The following is a 19052-nucleotide window of genomic DNA, read 5'->3' on the forward strand; positions in this document are numbered from 1 at the left end:
ATTTTCTAGCCAGCTCTCAAAACGCCAACCAGTAACGTTTTTTTTTCATCGTTGGAAGGCTTCTATTTTCTGTGACCATAATTGCCAGGGTGTGACAAGAATATAAACAAGGAGGCCTCCAGACATTGCAGGTTGCGGAGAATTTAATTCTTGTTAACGCCCCGAGCCTTGAGGCTCCCCTCCCTCTCAGCCTTGAGTCCTGTCTCCTGGGCCCCACCTGAATTAATAGCAGCGAGCACCCATGGGATTGCGTCACTTGGCAGCTTCTGGGTAGACGTGTGTTTGGACAACCTCTCAAAAACCAAATGGAAAATCATTGTAGAATCAGGAAGAAAAATCTGGAATGGAGTGCTGTTGTTTATTCCCTCGTGTTCCTGGAATAAATGATGCACACTTTATTCCTCTGAGACCGGTGACTCCAGAAGATAGGGCAAAAAAATATACTGCACCTGAGCAAATGCCATCTTAAGGAAAGCATAACATCTTGCAGCCCATATTATAGAATCCATCCTTAGAATCGTTGCAGGAGCTGTCCCGATCTAGGGTTGCCAGCTCTGGTTGACTGTATTCCTGGAGGTTTCATCACAAGACCTCTTGCCTCCAACCATCCCGCCCCCCCCAATACTCCCGCCATTGGTTGCCCAACATGTCCATCTTCATGGTTTACCGCCTTCCCATTGGCCAATCGGAAAGCAAAATACTCTTCGTTACCCGATTGGATGATTCACAACTGTCAAACAGCCTTTCTCCCCACCCCCCCCCCCCCCATCTCCAATATTTTTATAACTAATAAAGAGGAAGTGTTCAAAGAAAATGAAAAATAACACTTTTTTTAACGCCCCTATGATTTTTTCCCCCGGGTTTTTTGGTCGCAGCAGTGTCCTGGAGATTAATCTTCAATTCCTGGAGGCTCCAAGCCAATCCCAGAGAGTTGGCAACTCTTATCCCGATCGCTGGGGTAAAGCCTCCGCCATTTCGAGCAGAAAGGCCCCAAGTTCCGTCCCTGGTCCGTGCACTTATCTGGTCTCAGTCAAGGCGGCAGTAGGGTTGCTACAACTGGCTCCAGCACCTCTGGCTTAGGGAAGGGAAAGTCGTCCAGGGCTCCTGCTCCTAGTCACTATCAAGTGATCTGTGTTGGACGTTCGTCTACGCCGGTCACTCGGCGAGGACAGGATTTACAGTAGGTCAGCTTGCTGGACTGATTGTTCAGGCTCCCGTGCGATAAATGGACCAAGACCGGGGAGGGGGGGAGGGGAATGGGGGTGACTGCCACCCATAGAAACACATCCCAGGGAGCAAATCAATGCCTTTAGGGAAGGAGAGAAGAGCAGAACATATGAAATCCAGGTTTCACTAGCAGGAGGGTTGATAACTTGAGGACACAGATATAAGATAATTGGCAAAAGAACCAGAGGAGAAGGGAGGAGACATTTTTTTTGAAGCAGTGAATTGTTATGATCTGGAATGCACTGCCTGAAGGGGTGGTGGAAGCAGATTCAATTGTAACTTTCAAAGGGAATTGGATAAATACTTGAAAAGGAAAGATTTGCAGGGCTATGGGGACAGAGCAGGGGGTGTGGGACTAATTGGATAGCTCTTTCAAAGATGCCACAGGCATGATGGGCTGAATGGCCTCCTTCTGTGCTGTTAGATTCTATGGTTCCCCTCTCTGAATCTACCTCTATGAATTTGTGTGCTATTATTTCTGTTGTATCCAAGGTTACCAATTCTAAAAATAGCACCAGTTTCATTGCCTGGGGATATTTTATTCATTACTCTCAATTCCATATTGGCGAATGGATCAAATGTTTGGTAGTGTTTTATCTTTGTAAAAGTGAAACTTATTTAATGGTGCTAAAAATGACGCATTCAGTTTAAGCTCCATATATTGTTTTAAACTTCACTGCAGAGTGGAGAAGCAGGTGTACTGTTTGGTTCCCTCTCCAGTCCTGGTCTTGGTGCAGGGAAGAGCCTGGTATTCCCGATTAGGTGGGAGGAAAAGTCAACTTTAAAAAAAAAATTATCAGCCTGCATTTATTGCCCATCCTAAATCTAGTTACCCGGAGACGGTAGTGAGGCTTTCCCATAATGATAGTTGTACAGCCGAATGGCTTTTTGGATCACTTCAGAGTAGGGTTGCCAATTCTAGTTGGACGTATTCCTGGAGGTTTCATCACATGATCTCCAGCCTCTAACCGCCCCCACGCCCCACAGCCCCTTTCAGTTAAACAACCTTTTTTTATCCTCCTTCAATATTTTTATAACTAATAAACGAAAATGAAACACTCTTATTTAATGCTCTTATGATTTTTTCTCCCGAGTTGCTTGCAGCAGTGTCCTGAAGATTAATCTTTAATTCCTGGAGACTCCAGGACAATCCTGGAGGGTTGGCAACCCTAGAGGACATTAAGAGTAGGCCATTTAATCTTGTGCTCTAATTATGTGCAACAGGTATTCCATGAACACAGCATCATCTTTGGATATCGCCACCCAAGAAGTACAGCTACCGATTGCTTATTCAGCCTTTTTCAATTGACAAATGAGACAGTGAACATCTGGACTCACTTCCTGCCAACCTGGTAAGTAGTGACTGGACATGAAACTACAGTAACGAAGAAAGAACTTGTATTTATATAGCACCTTTCACATCCTCGGTGTGGTCGGTGTTGTCTTGTAGGCAAACGCAGCAGCCAGTTGGCACACAGCAAGGTCCCACAAATGGCAATGAGTTGAGTGACTTGTTAATCTGTTTTACTGGTGTTGGTTAAGGGTTGAATGTTGGCCAGGATACGAGGAGAACTCCCTGCTCATCTTTGAATAGATAACACCTCGATTTAGCATTTCATCTGAAAGGCATCAATACAGCACTCTCTCAGTGCTATACTGAAGGGGCAGCCTAGATTATTGCGCTCAATTCAGGCTCCAATCCGCAACCTTCTAAGTCGTCGGCAAGAGTGCTGCAATTGCACTAAATAGATACTGACAGTAATACAATAAGAAGCTCCGTCTTACAGTAAGTCACAGTGAAATTCCACAAAAGGTTAGGACCTCTTTTCAAAGAGTTCCACACGCAGTCAACCAAAGATGACTTTGGACTTGACTGATGTCATCAGAAAGTTGTTAGCTGGCATCATTCCCCAGCTGACAGGGAAAGCTTATAACCCCCTCCAAGGCCAATTAAGCTCTGATCGGCAATCACACTACCAGTTCTCTGCCCCCCTCTCCGATATCTCCCACACTCTCACCATGTCTCTCAGATATCTCCCACCCTCTCCATGCCTCTCCGATATCTCCCACCCTCGATGACACCCCACACTGAAGGATGGTCCATTGTGGCACAAGGTGAAGGCTCGTAAAATGATCAGTCCATTTATTTTGTAAATAGAATGATACCCGGGCGTGATCACAAGGTTTTAATCTAGTCGGGGGGTTACAATAGTTTATATTGAGAGTAATGTATACTCAGGAGAGATTATAAGACTGTTTCTCAATGAAAGGGTCCAGGTAGTTTATTAAACGATAGCTGGCAATGCCTTGTTCTCATTTGAAATGCTGCTGGAATGTTTGTTCCTTTTACCTTAGCTTTACTTCGTAGTTTTTGTCAATTTTTATGAGGGCGGGAGTGGGGAACAGGTGTCAGTGTTGTAAAATATGGTCTGTAACTGAAAATCAAGATCAAGCAAGCTTTTGCCCTTCAGCTCCACGGGAGGTTTCAGTCCTCCCTCAGCTCGCTTTAGGACACCTGCGTTAGTGTGACAGGTGTACCGCCCCAGAGAGGGTGCCACTTTTTGGCACCCAGTATCGGGTCATTTAGACGGAGCAGGCTCGAGGGGCCGTATGGCCGACTCCTGCTCCTATTTCTTATGTGACAACATTCTGTTTACATTGTCCCAGCAATGGAAGGACATTGTGTTTTCTTCTTTCACCTGCTTATGAATTTGCTGGGAATACCAAGCAGAGGAAATTTTTGCACATTCGTGACATCACTGCACGCAGCGACCAGAGAGATTTTTACTCTGACCCCCTCCCCCCCTCCACACAGTGTACCTTTATCTCTAATTCACAAGAGGGTTTCCTGCCTATTGAAAAGAAAAGGAAAGACTTGCATTTATATAGCACCTTTTACGACCTCAGGATGTCCCAAAGCGCTTTACAGACAATGAAGTACTTTTCAAGTGTAGTCACTGTTGTAATGTAGGAAACGTGGCAGCCAATTGGAGCACAGCAAGTTCCCACAAACAGCAATCTGATGATCAGATAATCTGTTTTAGCGATGTTGGTTGAGGGATAAATATTGGCCAGGACACTGGGGAGAACTGTCCTGCTCCTCTTCGAAATAGTGCAATGGGATCTTTTACATCCACCTGAGCGGGCAGACTCAGTTTAACATCTCATCTGAAAGACGGCACCTCCGACAGTGCAGCACTCCCTCACTGGGAGCGTCATCCTGGATTATGTGCTGAAGTCGCTGGAGCAGGACTTGAACCACAACCTTCTGACTCCGAGGCAGGAGTGCTACCCACTGAGCCACGGCTGTCACCATAGTAACTCTGAACCAGTGTGAATGTCTTTTTATTTTCCAAACCATCCTTCTGGCTTTCTGAGTAACATTGCTAATGGTGGATTCTTCAGCTGATGTTAGCCTAGTATGAACACTTAACGCATTTGGATTAAACTCCTTCCTGTGTTATTTTAAAGCAGGTGACAACCTACTTATCTTGAACAGTGTCAATTAGAACAGATGCTGAGTGCCATGTCGATGCTGGGCCAGCAGTATTCTTGGGCTGTGGTTTTAGTTCTGTCTGCTGGGGATCGAGCTGAGGCTGGATTCCAACTCGTTTCAGTTTGATTGGTTTTAATTGAGGAGATGAAGCTTTGTTTGCATTCATGGAAGCAATGGATACCTCAAGGTCGTTAAAAATCCAATAAAGAGTAAATCTCCTGCTTGCGCTCACACAGTGTGCTGAGTTGTTTGGTCTCAGTCGGTGAGGAGGTGGGTGGGGGAAGAGAGGGAGAGCAGACCGGGTGATTGGCCTCGGCTCTCCTGGATTAGGGAAGCGAAAATATCTGCCATGGTTCCTGGCCCTGATCACTATCCAGAGACACCTGCTGGAAAGTGCATTTGCACGGACAGGTGGTTGTAAAAGATCCTACAGCACTATTTCGAAGAAGAGCGGGGAAGTTCTCCCTGATGTCCTGGCCAATATTTACCCCTCAACCAACATTAATAAAGCAGGTTTTCTGGTTATATATCTCATTGCTGTTTGTGGGATCTTGCTGTGCGCAAATTGGCTGCCGCGTTTCCTACATTACAACAGTGACTGCACTTGAAATGTACTTCATTGGCTGTAAAGCGCTTTGGGACTTCCTGAGGTCATATAAAATGCAAGTTATTTCTTTCTTTCTAGTGGGCGAGGTCAGGATAAGCTTGGCTGTGATGCCCTCTGTGGTGGAATAGCCTGCTGCTCCTCATTGTCTGGAATGGCCACTTGGGTGTGTAGTGGAAGGCAGCCTTGTAGAATTGCCCCCATCCACACCTTGTTATTAAACCAGCTAATATACAAAAATAAATCAGGCCTTTCTTCTTATAGCAAGTAGCACAGTTGACCCTGGAGTATCTCTTTGCAGCACTTCCCCTGACAGCAATTTGCTTTGAATCATTTTCATGATATTATCAAGAAAACTCCTTGGAGCAATATAAAAGGGAGTCTGAGAGTTTCCTGATTGCTTGCTGGCTGTTGCTATATAAGCAAATGGAGGTGATAAATGTCTTGCTAATTATCCCCATGACAATCACATGTACTGCGTGCTAAGGTTTATGGTCACTCAGTCAACTAGTAAATGTCCTACACCAGCCTGTTTACATCAAGTGCGGGACATCTCAGTCCGGGCTCTGACCACAACTGAGCTGTTGTAAGATGGTGGAAATTGTTTTTGGTGTGTTATATCTTCGTAAATTAACAAAAAGCACTAAAGGCTTCAGCATATAGCTGTAATCACCTTCAATAAATGCCATGCAGCTCTCACATGATTGCATTGGGAATTCGCAAGAACGAGAGGGCAGTGGTTCCAGCGATCGGAGAGATGCGATTATTAAATGTATTTTTTTCCAAAAAATGTTTTCGGAAGGTGACGAACCAAATAACCTTTTCACAATTGTAGCTCCCCGTTCCGAAGCGATGTCTGCCCTTTTCAGAAAGAGTGTCGCGTTAGCAAAGTTGCGATCCATGAGATTTTGTGCGAGTTGGCTAAAGGCTGTAGATGATAAGTGCTGCCCTTTGTGTCATTAAAGCTAGTTCTAATCAGAGCTCGTTAGAAAGCACTCTGGCAACAGGCAGCGTGGCATGTTATTCACTGTAAATAATTCAGGAAAAATCCATACAAGCAGAATGTACAAGTGATTTATTGGAAGCCAACAGTGATCACGTTTAAAGGAACCACCTGCCTTTGTAGAGTGAGTTTTTATAAACTGAGCTTTGTCTGTATACATAGAATAACATAGAATTTACAGCACAGAAACAGGCCGTTCGGCCCAACTGGTCTACGGGCCGAATGACCTTACTTCATCTAACCCTATCAGCATATCCTCCTCTTCCTTTCTCCCTCATGCTTATCTAACTGCCCCTTAAATGTATCTATGCTATTCACCTCAACTACTCCATGTGGTAGCAAGTTCCACATTCTCACCATTCTCTGGGTAAAGAAGTTTCTCCTGAATTCCTTATTGGATTTATTAGTGACTATCTTATATTTATGGCCCTTAGTTTTGGACTCCCCCACAAGTGGAAACATCTCTACGTCTACCCTATCAAACCCCTTCATAATTTTAAAGACCTCTATCAGGTCACTCCTCAGCCTTCTGTTTTTTAGAGAAAAGAGCCCCAGCCTGTTCAGTCTTTCCTGATAGTTATAATCTCTCAGTTCTGGTATCATCCTTGTAAATATTTTTTGCACCTTCTCCAGTGCCTCTTAATAGTGTGAATATTTCTGCCTGCAACAATTTGCTGTATTAAAACACATAATTACATTTTGAATGAATTACAATTGATACAATCTATTCTTGATAGGCCAACATTTTTTTTTGCGCTTAAAACATTGAATTATCCAGTAATCTCAGGTGTCAGCCTTGGCTCAGTGGTAGCACTCTTGCCTATGAAATTGGAAGGTTATGGCTTCAACCCCTACTCTAGAGGCTTGATCACAAAATCTAAACTGATACTCCAGTGCAGTACTGAGGGAACGCTGCACTGTCAGAGGTGCCGTCTTTTGGATGAGATGTTAAACCGAGGCCCTGTCTGTCCTCTCGGTAAACGTAAAAAATCCCACGGCACTATTTGAAGAAGAGAAGGGGCGTTCCCCCCTCCCCCCTGTGTCCTGACTAAGATTTATCTCTCAACCAACACCTAAAAAAGATGATCTGGTCATTTATCTCTTTGCGGTATGTGAATTTGCTGCTGCTTTTCCCTAGATTACAACAGTGACTACACTTCATTGTAGTACTTTTTTTTTTATTCGTTCATGGGATGTGGGCGCCACTGGCGAGGCCGGCATTTATTGCCCATCCCTAATTGCCCTTGAGAAGGTGGTGGTGAGCCGCCTTCTTGAACCGCTGCAGACCATGTGGTGAAGGTTCTCCCACAGTGCTGTTAGGAAGGGAGTTCCAGGATTTTGACCCAGCGACAATGGAGGAACGGCGATATATTTTCAAGTCGGGGTGGTGTGTGATTTGGAGGGGATCGCGCAGGTGGTGTTGTTCCCATGTGCCTGCTGCTCTTGTCCTAGGTGGTAGAGGTCGCGGGTTTGGGAGGTGCTGTCGAAGAAGCCTTGGCGAGTTGCTGCAGTGCATCCTGTGGATGGTGCACACTGCAGCCACAGTGCGCCGTTGGTGAAGGGAGTGAATGTTTAGGGTGGTGGATGGGGTGCCAATCAAGCGGGCTGTTTTGTCCTGGATGGTGTCGAGCTTCTTGAGTGTTGTTGGAGCTGCACTCATCCAGGCAAGTGGAGAGTATTCCATCACACTCCTGACTTGTGCCTTGTAGATGGTGGAAAGGCTTTGGGGAGTCGGGAGGTGAGTCACTTGCCACAGAATACCCAGCCTCTGACCTGCTCTTGTCGCCACAGTATTTATATGGCTGGTCCAGTTAAGTTTCTGGTCAATGGTGATCCCCAGGATGTTGATGGTGGGGGATTCGGCGATGGTAATGCCGTTGAATGTCAAGGGGAGGTGGTTAGACTCTCTCTTATTGAAGATCGTCATTGCCTGGCACTTGTCTGGCACGAATGTTACATTGGCGGTAAAGTGCTTTGGGATGCTCCTGGGGTTGTGGAGGATGCAATATAAATGCAAGTTCTTTTATTTGAATTAAGCTGCATAAATAACATAGGAAAGTAGAAATTTAGTGCTAAAAATTTGAATTCTCAGATAATTTGAAAGATGTGACTTTGAATCAAGACTATAGCACATCTGCTATAAACCATGCCCGGGTCATTACCTGAGCATCTACCAGTATACCCATATTTAAATGCCATGCACTCCCTCAAAGACAAACTCAAGGCTGTAGGTACCTTGGTACAATGTAACTGGAATCTGCTCACACACATAAAATGCTATGGCTCCTGATGGCAAGAGAAACAATTTTACTGGAAACTAAGTTTACAGTTAGTAGAATGTGGGTTGCTGGGGAAAGATGCCCCTTTGGTTCTGTGACTCTGGCCACTTTTGCATCCCTGACTTCCTTCACCCCACTATTGGCGGCCGTGCCTTCAGCTGCCCAGGCCCTAAAATGTGGAATTCCCTCCCTAAACCACTCCACCTCTCGAGCTCTCCTCCTTTAAGACGCTCTTTAAAACCCACCTCTTTGACCAAGCTTTTGGCCACCTGCCTTTGGCTCAGTGTCAATTTTTGGTCTGATTACGCTCCTGTGAAGCACCTTGGGACATTTTACTAGGTTAAAGGCACTGTATAAATGCAAGTTGTTGTTGTTGCGATGCTGCTGTCGTGAAAACGATAAAGTGAAGCGTTCTCCTAGCAAGTTCAGAAATGATTTAGGATACTACTGATGGAACGATGGTTCTGGTTCCTCTGACTCAAATTGGCACCAGTATGTACACAGCAGCCGTGTAATTCAAGGGAGTCGGACACTCCAAAAGCTCTTTTACCTCCTGATGGTCACAAACTATTTACTTTGTTGAATCAAATGTCCCTGGAAAAAATGTGTCAAACATCTGGAAGAGTGGAACGGCCACGATAATGCCACCAATACCCATCCATCATTGTAGGTTTGACAAGAGATCACTACTAGAACCCATTGGTTTGGATGAATGCCATTCCGACACCTTCGGAGTGTCTTAAACATCTTTGCTGAAAATTGGACTTTGCATTTCATCTGGTAGAATTTCCATTTCTGAGTATAATGCACTAAAGTCATTAGTTTGGGGTTGCGGGTTTACACAGGTCTTGAATTTACACAGGTCTCAATCTCCCTCCGTATTTAGGTAGAAGATCAGTGAAACCCAGGAGAAAGAGTGGAAATTGGCATTGAGCTGTTTACAGTGCTTCCCCAGGGGTTCCACTGCTTTCCCGCCAGAGAACTCACTGCAGAAAACCCAGACGATGTTATCTTGGTGTGCCAATAAGGAACTGGAACAGTGCAGGGCAAAAAATTCCTTAATGCCACATTGCGCACTGATAGATGGAACATGGCACAAATAGCAGAGCCAAGAGGGCATGTTTATGTATTCTTATCTTTTTAAGGAATTTACATCATGGGTTCCTTTAAGTGGCTCAGTGAGTTTATGGAGTGAGTAGTTGAGACTCACGGATCAGGAAGGTTCCAGGTTCGATCCTTGCCAAGTTAGCTAAACCGAGCCGGGACATCAGTTGGAATGCAACAATTGGATTCTAGAAAGTGTAAGCATTTCAATAGTCAATAAACACTCCGATATATACACACACACAGGAAGAAAACACTGATAATCCAGGAATTATACCGAGGAGTCATTTTACGGGTTGGGGCTCCCAGTACACAGCCTTGCCTTCTGGGAGCACCTAACAGGAATTCCAGCGTGCACACACCCGCTGCCCCCGCCCTCCTCATTCCACCAACTTTGCATCCATTAAATGGACAAAAACTCACACTCAAGTTCTTGGCATGTACCCTTCTGACGTCTAACAACATCACACAAATAATCTGAATTAATGGATTGAGATGAACTGAGGTCAAACGTAAAGTGGCAATTTGAAAACTCTTTCACGAGTGGGTTGAGAGAGCCCAAAGCTAAGTTGAGTGAAATCTGCTTTTGCATCTGTATTAAACTATTGTCGTCTTCTGCCTTGCAGGTACTTCCTCTGGAACCTTCTGGCCCTCTCCTACACCCTGGACTTTTGGAATGAAGCTTACACATGGCCTCTCCTTGTTTACATACTGTCAAGCTGCATCTACCCATTTACCTCAAGTTGCGCCCATACGTTTAGCTCAATGTCCACCCGTGCCAGACATATCTGCTTCTTTTTCGACTATGGTGCTCTCAGTCTGTACAGTCTAGGTACAAATTACTGCATTGATACCAACTGAATGTATAACTAACATGTCAGTGGGCGGGGTGGTGGAGGTGGTGGTAGTGAGTCTCCTCGGGGCTTCTCCCGCTGCCTTGTCCTAACTTTGGAGGAACTTCAGCAGAAAACCCACTTCCGCGCATAAACAGGGCCACCACCGAACTCCTGCTGAAGTTACAGCAGTGCAGCGGGAGACGCTCCGAGGAAATTCGCCCCCAATTAATTGTGCGGCTGAAATGCGTGTGACTTTGGGTTTTGCATTGTTTTCTCCTCAGGCTCCGCTACTGCCTATGCAGCCTACATCATGCCTGACAAATGGGTCAATAGCACATTCCACAAGTGGTTTGTGCCTGCCGCCGTCTTCAACACTGTTGTTTGCACTGGTCTATCCTGCTACTCCAGGTAAGGCCAGTTACCACACGTCACGCTTTGTTTGCAGTTGTTATGGTGCAATATCAGGAAGCCGTTTCAATGTTTGGTTTGATAGATTAGCCTCGTGCTAATGATACGGTGGTAACAGAATTAGATGTGTATTGATTACCTGAATCAAAATTGTTCAGAAATATCAGAATTTTATGATTGCTGCTGGTAAAATGCCTCCCTGTGACCCTAATTACCCTGTGACCCTAATTACCCTGTGACCCTAATTACCCTGTGACCCTAATTACCCTGTGACCCTAATTACCCTGTGACCCTAATTACCCTGTGACCCTAATTACCCTGTGACCCTAATTACACTGACCCCCCCACACCTCGCACCATTACACTGTGGTCCTAAATACACTGTGGCCCCTAGTTACACTTTGACCTTAGTTGCACTTTCACCCTAGTTACACTGTGGCCCTAATTACAGGGGTTAGATTTCCGTTAGGGGTTCTCCCAATCTCCTGCCATGACGGCAACCGACATCCTGGAGAAATGGTGTCAACAGCAGGAGATAGGGAGAATCCCTGCGGAAATTCCTTTAGGTGACCCTAATAACACCGTGGCCGGTGGTCTCTCGTTGATACGTTTTGCTGATTTGATGTCTATTCCGTCCTAACTGTGCGAGGTGTCAGCCCAGTCTATCCATGGTAGGATATCCACGGGGCAGTCTCCCGATTTCCTGACTCAACTTCAGCGGAAGATCGGCCATTTCTCCGAGTTTTATGCCAATCATCCACTAAATCTGGAGGACAACCAAAGACATTCCACCCTCCTGCGTCTGTAGGACTAGGCGTCAGCCTTTCTGTTCATCTACTCCAGTATTTTTTCAACTATGGCAGCGTTTTCATCTTTTCAATCCTAATTCCTCATCCTTTCTCCTAATCACCACTAATACCCTCACTTCCTAACTAAATACCCACCACCCTTGTAAACACTTCTGTTTTTGTGTTGATGGCTCTCCCTGAGGCCAGTGTGTTTCGCATTCTTGCAACTCACTGCGCGAAGAGATTTTTCTTTTCCTGAATTCGCTTTCAGCTGCCTTGGTTCCGATTTTAAGGTAACAAAGTCGCGGGGTCAGTTGCCACACATTGACATTGCGGTTGTGTCCTTTTTCTGAGCAGTCATGGGAAACGACAATAGCCATCACGAATGTCCTTGAGATAGTAACATTTGGTCACCTTGTGTTCCGTGGAATGGCTCACTGCTCCTCCCCTGCTCCAAGTGTACACTCAACGGTAGAAAGTTCATGTGTCAGGCACCTCTCAGCATTAGCGGACCCTTGTTACCAAATGTATTGGTGACTAAAATTGTAGTTGACACTCGAGTCTCAGTGTCGTCTTCCTCCCTTTTCTTCTCTTCCACTTCTTTGCTGATGGTGCTGACTCTGGCTGGGGTCCTGACAGCCCTCTGATATTTCACCCCTTCTTCTCGTGTGAGCCCAGGGTGATGGCGAGCTACTAGACTAGGGTTGCCCTTGAGTCCTCCAAGAATTCAAGATTAATCCAGGACACTGCTGTGAGCAAAAACCCTGGAGAAAAATCATAGGGGCGTTTTTAAAAAAAAAACACATTTTCTTTGAACACTATTGTTTACTAGTTATAAAAATATTGGAGTTGGGGAGAAGGCTGTTTGACAGTCAAGAATCATCCAATCAGGTAATGAAGTATGGGAAGGCGGGGCACTGTGAGAATGGACATGTAGGGCAACCAATGGGGAGAGCATGGGGGCGGGGCAGTTGGAGGGAGGAGGCCATGTGATGAAACCTCCAGGATTACATCCTGTTAGAGTTGGCAACCCCACTGTGGAGCTCCTTGCCTCGCTCAGTCTTCCCTTACTCCTGCAGACTCCGAGCTTTTCAAAACCCAAACTCGACGTCACCAGGCCACGACTTCTTGATTTATCTCGTCTTCTCTTTTCGAAAGTTGCTGTTGTCCTGCACTGTGAGCCTTCACCCAGCTTCTCAGTACTAAAAATGGTTGAAGGGACCAGGATGTAACCTAATTCTCCTGTTATATTTTTGTACTGCAACTTCATGACACTCTCCGATTATACCGTCCAGTGACTCACTTTGACATTACACAGAATGTACAGCACAGAATCAGGCCATTCGGCAGGTGTTTATGCTCCACACGAGCCTCCTCCCTCCCTACTTCATCTCACTCCGTCAGCATAACCTTCCGTTCCTTTCTCCCTCATGTACTTATCTAGCTTCCCCTCAAATGCATCAGATGAGATGATTTCTCTCTCGTAGTTACATTATTCTAATCTCCTTAGGCGCTGAACATATGCAGCTCAGCCTCTGCAGCCCTGCCATTACTGTGACTTTTTTAAAATTTTAAATTCTGTTAGACTATATTGTGAAAGCAATAAAGAGAAAACAGATGGCCGGCCTGCGGCTGATTACCAGGCAGTAATTCAATCCCTGAGTTCAGTTGATTTCTACAAACTGTTTTTTTGTGGTCAATGATGAAATTAGGCCGAGATTCAATTCCTCATTATTCGCTCACACCCAACCCATTACACCGCGAATGTCTTTCTCTCTCTTCTACTTGTGAAGCCAAATTTTATGTAAATCGCCACTGTAATCAGCTGGCGCTCCCGGCTGAGCTGGAACCTGCCCCATTGGCACGGCGTGGCAAGATTCCATGGGCAGCGACTGGCGGCAACAGAAAAATAATCGCACAGGCTCAGTCGTGTGCTCGAGCAAAGAGGTCCAACCGTGGACCTCTCCGGCGGCTTGGGAAAGACGGCACAGACCAGTCGGCAAGTGAACCACAATTCTACCCTCTACTGCCAGACTGAGACCCCCCTGCCAGACACAATTGTTTTTTAAATTATCATTATGTGGGCAAAACTGTCCAGGCCGCATTTATTGCTCAAACCTGATTGCCCTGAGAGGATGGTGGTGGGCCTTTTATAGCTGTAGATAGCAGCCATTTACATCATTGCTCCAGCTGTGCTTCTTCTGAGCAAAGCTAACTCTTCAGGAACTTCTCCACACCAGTGAACTGTTACCTCGTTTAGAATACATTGAAAGCTGAGGTCACCTTAGGGTAGCGCTATGAGGTTAATGCAGCGTAAATAATGCTCATGATTCCCGAGCTGTTCCTCCTGGGTGTCCAGGATGTGGTCTAGGTCAAAAAGAACTCAAACATGAACCACACCCAAAAATGAGCCCTGCCCGAAACGTGAGCCCTGCCCGAAACGTGAGCCCTGCCCGAAACGTGAGCCCTGCCCGAAACGTGAGCCCTGCCCGAAACGTGAGCCCTGCCCGAAACGTGAGCCCTGCCCGAAACGTGAGCCCTGCCCGAAACGTGAGCCCTGCCCGAAACGTGAGCCCTGCCCGAAACGTGAGCCCTGCCCGAAACGTGAGCCCTGCCCGAAACGTGAGCCCTGCCCGAAACGTGAGCCCTGCCCGAAACGTGAGCCCTGCCCGAAACGTGAGCCCTGCCCGAAACGTGAGCCCTGCCCGAAACGTGAGCCCTGCCCGAAACGTGAGCCCAAACACAAACTCACCCAAACATGGACCACACCTATGGTATGAATCAGCAACTTTAGTAGAGAGTCAGTGCCATGCTTTGTACTTGTTTAAGCATCGTGCTCGAGATGCAGCACTCTTTGGGAAGAAGTCTGTTCTCTACAACTATTAGACATACAAACTCTTATTTACCCATTAAATTCTTAATGGTTATGACACTGGAAAAAAACAGAATCGTTTAAAATTTGCTGACGGGTTTGTGATCCCGATTACTGCACTCCAGTGGCCACAGCGCTCGGCTTTTGTTGTTTAAGTATTTCTGAAGTGAGTGAGAGGCACCACCACAATAATATTCACATCCTAATGTGTCCCTCCCCTAACTCCACCACTGCAGCTACTGTACTTTCAGGAATATTACTGTCATTTGTTTTTGTAATTAACTGAAAAGTGTTATATCAAGAGATTTTCTTTTTTCCTCTGACTTTCTCCTCTCCTGAACTTGCTGACTTTTCACTGATTAATGGCTCCACTGGAGCCAGCCACCCTGTAATATCGTCCAGGTGGCCGTTGTTCGATGGGTGAGCCCGGGCAGTGAGCACCAGCAGGTTATTTACACCTTTGGATGGCATCAGAACTGAACTCGATCCTGCCCTCACTGGATATCTGAACACGCGTAGAATTAAACACTAAATCAAAAGCAAAATACTGCGGATGCTGGAAATCTGAAATAAAACCAGAAAATGCTGGAGAAGCTCAGCAAGTGAGGCAGCATCTGTGGAGAAAGAGGCAGAGTTAACGTTTCAGGTCGAAGACTTTTCGGGTCGAAGACCTGTCCCAGCTATGCCTGCCTTTTTGTGGGATACGTGGAACATTCCTTGTTCCAGTTCTACTCGGATCCCCTCCCTCACCTCTTTTTCCTGTACATTGATGACTGTATCAGTGCCGATTCCTGCTCTCGCCCCGTACTGGAAACTTTCATCATCTATACTTCCAATTTCCACCCTTCCCTCGCCTTCACATGGTCCATCACCGTCTCTTCCCTTCCCTTCCTCGACTTCTCTATCTCCATTTCTGGGGATAGGCTGCCAACCAATATCTATTAAAAGCCCACTGACTCCCACAGCTACCTTGATTACACTTCCTCCCACCCTGCTTCCTGTGAGGACTCTATTCCCTTCTCCCAGTTTCTCCATCTCCGTCGCATCCATTCTGACGATACCACCTTCCACACCAGTGCTTCCGATATGTCTTCCTTTTTCCTCAACCGAGGATTTCTCTCCACTGTAGTTAACACGGCCCTCGACCGTGTCCGTCCTATTTCCCGCTCTTCAGCCCTCACCCCTTCCATATCTGCCACCTCCAGCGTGATCCCATCACCAAACACGTCTACTCCTCCCTTCCCCTTTCAGCATTCCGAAGGGACCACTCCGTCTGCGACACCCTGGTCCACTCTTCCATCACCCCCAACACCCGCTGTCCTCCCCACAGCACCTTCCTGTGCGAGCGCAGGCGACGCCCCTTCACCACCTCCCTTCCCACCGTCCAGGGCCCCAAACACCTCCTTCCAGGTGCAATAGCTGTTTACTTGTACTTCTTTCAGTTTAATATACTGTGTTCGCTGCTCACAATGCGGTCTCCTCTACATTGAGGAGATCAAACGTAGACTGGGTGATCGCTTTGCAGATCACCTCCGATCTGACTGCAAGTGTGACCCTGACCTGCCGGTCGCTTGCCATTTTAATCCCCCTTCCCACTCCCACTCTGACCTCTCTGTCCTCGGCCTCTTATGCTGTTCCAATGAAGCTCAACCTAAGCTCAAGGAACAGCATCTCATCTTTCGTTTAGGCACTTTACAACCTTCCGGACTCAACAATGATTTCAACAATTTCGGATCATAACCACTGCTCCCATTTTTTCGGTCCGCTAGTGCTGGTAATGGTTCTGCTGCTGCCATTTACAGCTACTCCTGATCAATCTTTTGTTTCTTAACCTGTCCCATTACCACCTTCCTTGCCTTGCACCATCATCCCTTTTGCCATTTAATCACTCGACCTGAAACGTTAACTCTGTTTCTTTCTCTACAGATGTTGCCTGACTTGCTGAGCTTCTCCTGCATTTTTCTGTTTTTAACCTCAGTTTAACATCTCATCCAAAAGACAGTACCTCCGACAGTGCAGTACTCCCTCTCTACTGCGCTGGAGTGTCAGGCTAGATTTTATGCTTAAATCTCTGGATTGGGGCTTGAACCTACAACCTTCTGACTCAGAGGCAAGAGGCACGGTTGACACTTTATTGACATCATGTGTTGTGCGCAAATGAAGAAAGGTTTGCCAAATATCTCCTTGTGTAAACCCGGTTCCTGATGACGATGCTGGATCTTCTAAGTGTTTTTCTCCCCCGCTGTGATACTGTGTGACATTTGTATAAAATGCTGCTATTTCCACTTTCCTGGTTACTAACCCATTTCCTTCCTTTCACTGTCCTGCTCTGGTAACACCTGCATAGGCTTGGCATGCCTTTCATCCATTATAACTGCAACATCATGGACAGGTAAATAAAATAACACCTAAATGACAGTAGAGTCGGAATTATGATAGGCGCTATTCTCGTGTGGATGTGCAACGCGCCTGTTCCAAATTCTCCTCGCACTATTTTAATGTTAACCCCTGCATTAAAATAGCACCAAGAGGAATTTAGAACGAATACACTATGTCTTTGTATGAGAACAGCAGTGATCATTATTTTGTACACTATTCCGTTTGGTTACAGCATCTTCACCTTGTTTCACTCTTTTGCTTAGTTTTACATCAATTCTTTTCATTCTGAGGTGATTTTTCTTCTCTTCCTGTTTATCCAGAGTCACAGCACAATGATAGTGACGGTTTGCAATAAAATACCTTGGTTGTGTGTAAATTTGACTCCCCCTCGCACAAGTTACAATCACTGCATTGTGAGCACGCCCATCTGAGTAGTTCGAAACATAGAATGACAAGGTGCAGAAGGAGGCCATTCGGCCCATAATTGAACCTTACTGACTAGGAAGGTTCCATGTTTGATTCTACATCTGCACTGAGTAACTGACCTCAGCCAGAACAATGATAGGGGTGATAATGTCTGCCTCACTGCCTCTGTGTAAGGGAAGGAAAATCAGCCGTGATACCTGCCATTCGGCCACCCTTTGCTGGACACCAAGCAAAGACAGGATCAGGCTTGTCCTCCATTGTTGAATAGCCTTCTGACACCCATTGTCTAGAATTATAGAATCTTACAGCACAGAAGGAGGCCATTTGGCCCGTCATGCCTATGCTGGCTCTTTGAAAGAGCTGTCCAATTTAGTCTCACTCCCCAGCTTTTTCCCCTTAACCCTCGAGACCAATAAATAAAGCTTTGGCCCATGAGTGGAAGTATTAAAGGGTACACGGACCCGTGGGCCTATACGCCAGTAAGGTGTCAACACCTTTGGGAGAGAAGAGGGAGGGGAGATGACTGGTGTAAAACAGAATGGGAGGATAAAGGTTACATACCATCTGCTTCACTGTACCCGTCTACTATCCTGTGGACTGCTCCTGAGACCCATGTCAAGATATCTTTACCTACTTTGATGAGAACTGCACTGTGCTGTCACGATGGTCATGGACATCTTGTGTGTGTCCGACTGCACGAGTCTGCTGTTTTGATGAAGTTGCTTTATCACGTTTGCTTTGCATGGAGTTAGCTGCTTGATCTTTGGGAGGCTACCAAGTATGTGTGAAGCTCGAGGGACGATACTCTTGCATTGCTGTGTTGGTTTACGTTGACTGCCATTTAACCTCCCCCCCCCCCCGCCCACCCTTACCCTAGTGTTTTTTTAATTGAAATATTTTGTTGCTTTAGTAGGTACATGTGGTGTGGTACTGAACCACACAGACCAGTAGGTCCCAGTCTCGACCCCAGTCTGTGCTGAGTTAGCTGATCCCAGGTAATAGGACCGTGCAATTGGCCTCAGTATCCCTGAGCGAGGGAAGGGAGGGAATAGTCAAAACAACAGCCAGGATTCCCACTCCCAATCGCTAGCTTGCGACCCTGCTGGATGTTGGGGGGGGGGGTGGGGGAATGGGGAGGAGAAATTAGCATCGGGCTTAGCCGTAGTGCCTCCCAGGGCTGAATAACCAGGGTTGGCATTCACCGCCCAAACTTGCATGCGAAGAGTGGCCATTTGGATGAGGTGTCTGTGGAATGGGCCCCACAACCAGAGCCATCTCTGCCACTGTAGCTGAGATGAATAAATTCAGCACGGATTGGGATCGAACTTGAGCCAAAAGAGGGCTTTGCGCTGAAATGATGGTACTGGAGGGTACACTTTGCAAGGTACCACACCACAGCCAGCTCAAACTGAAGAAATCATAGGCAGCAGGCCATATATTTTCTCTGTGTAGCTGCTTGTATTGACATCTGTACTTTCTCGTGTTGTACACTGTGGTAGAATAAGATAGTAATTGCGATAAATTAAGAAAGAGAGGATGCAAAAAGGTGACTGAAACTGGAGCCGCCTCCCTGGCTCATCACACAGTGTGGTACAGACCAGGAAGCTGCCTGGATTGTGCTGGGTTACCA

The 19052-nt window shown here is 46.3% G+C and overlaps 1 protein-coding gene across 1 annotated transcript in view; it reads left to right on the forward strand.

The window, feature by feature from the left end:
- LOC137301746 (membrane progestin receptor gamma-B-like) overlaps positions 1–19052 on the forward strand; it is a 72852-nt gene that overhangs the window by 34784 nt on the left and 19016 nt on the right. The window contains exons 3-5 of the mRNA XM_067971364.1: positions 2452–2579; positions 10340–10545; positions 10831–10957. Coding sequence (XP_067827465.1) covers positions 2452–2579; positions 10340–10545; positions 10831–10957 — 461 coding nt within the window. The remainder of the gene's footprint in view (positions 1–2451; positions 2580–10339; positions 10546–10830; positions 10958–19052) is intronic.

Source organism: Heptranchias perlo, chromosome 34, assembly GCF_035084215.1.
Source record: "Heptranchias perlo isolate sHepPer1 chromosome 34, sHepPer1.hap1, whole genome shotgun sequence".
Taxonomy (NCBI): Eukaryota; Metazoa; Chordata; class Chondrichthyes; order Hexanchiformes; family Hexanchidae; genus Heptranchias; species Heptranchias perlo.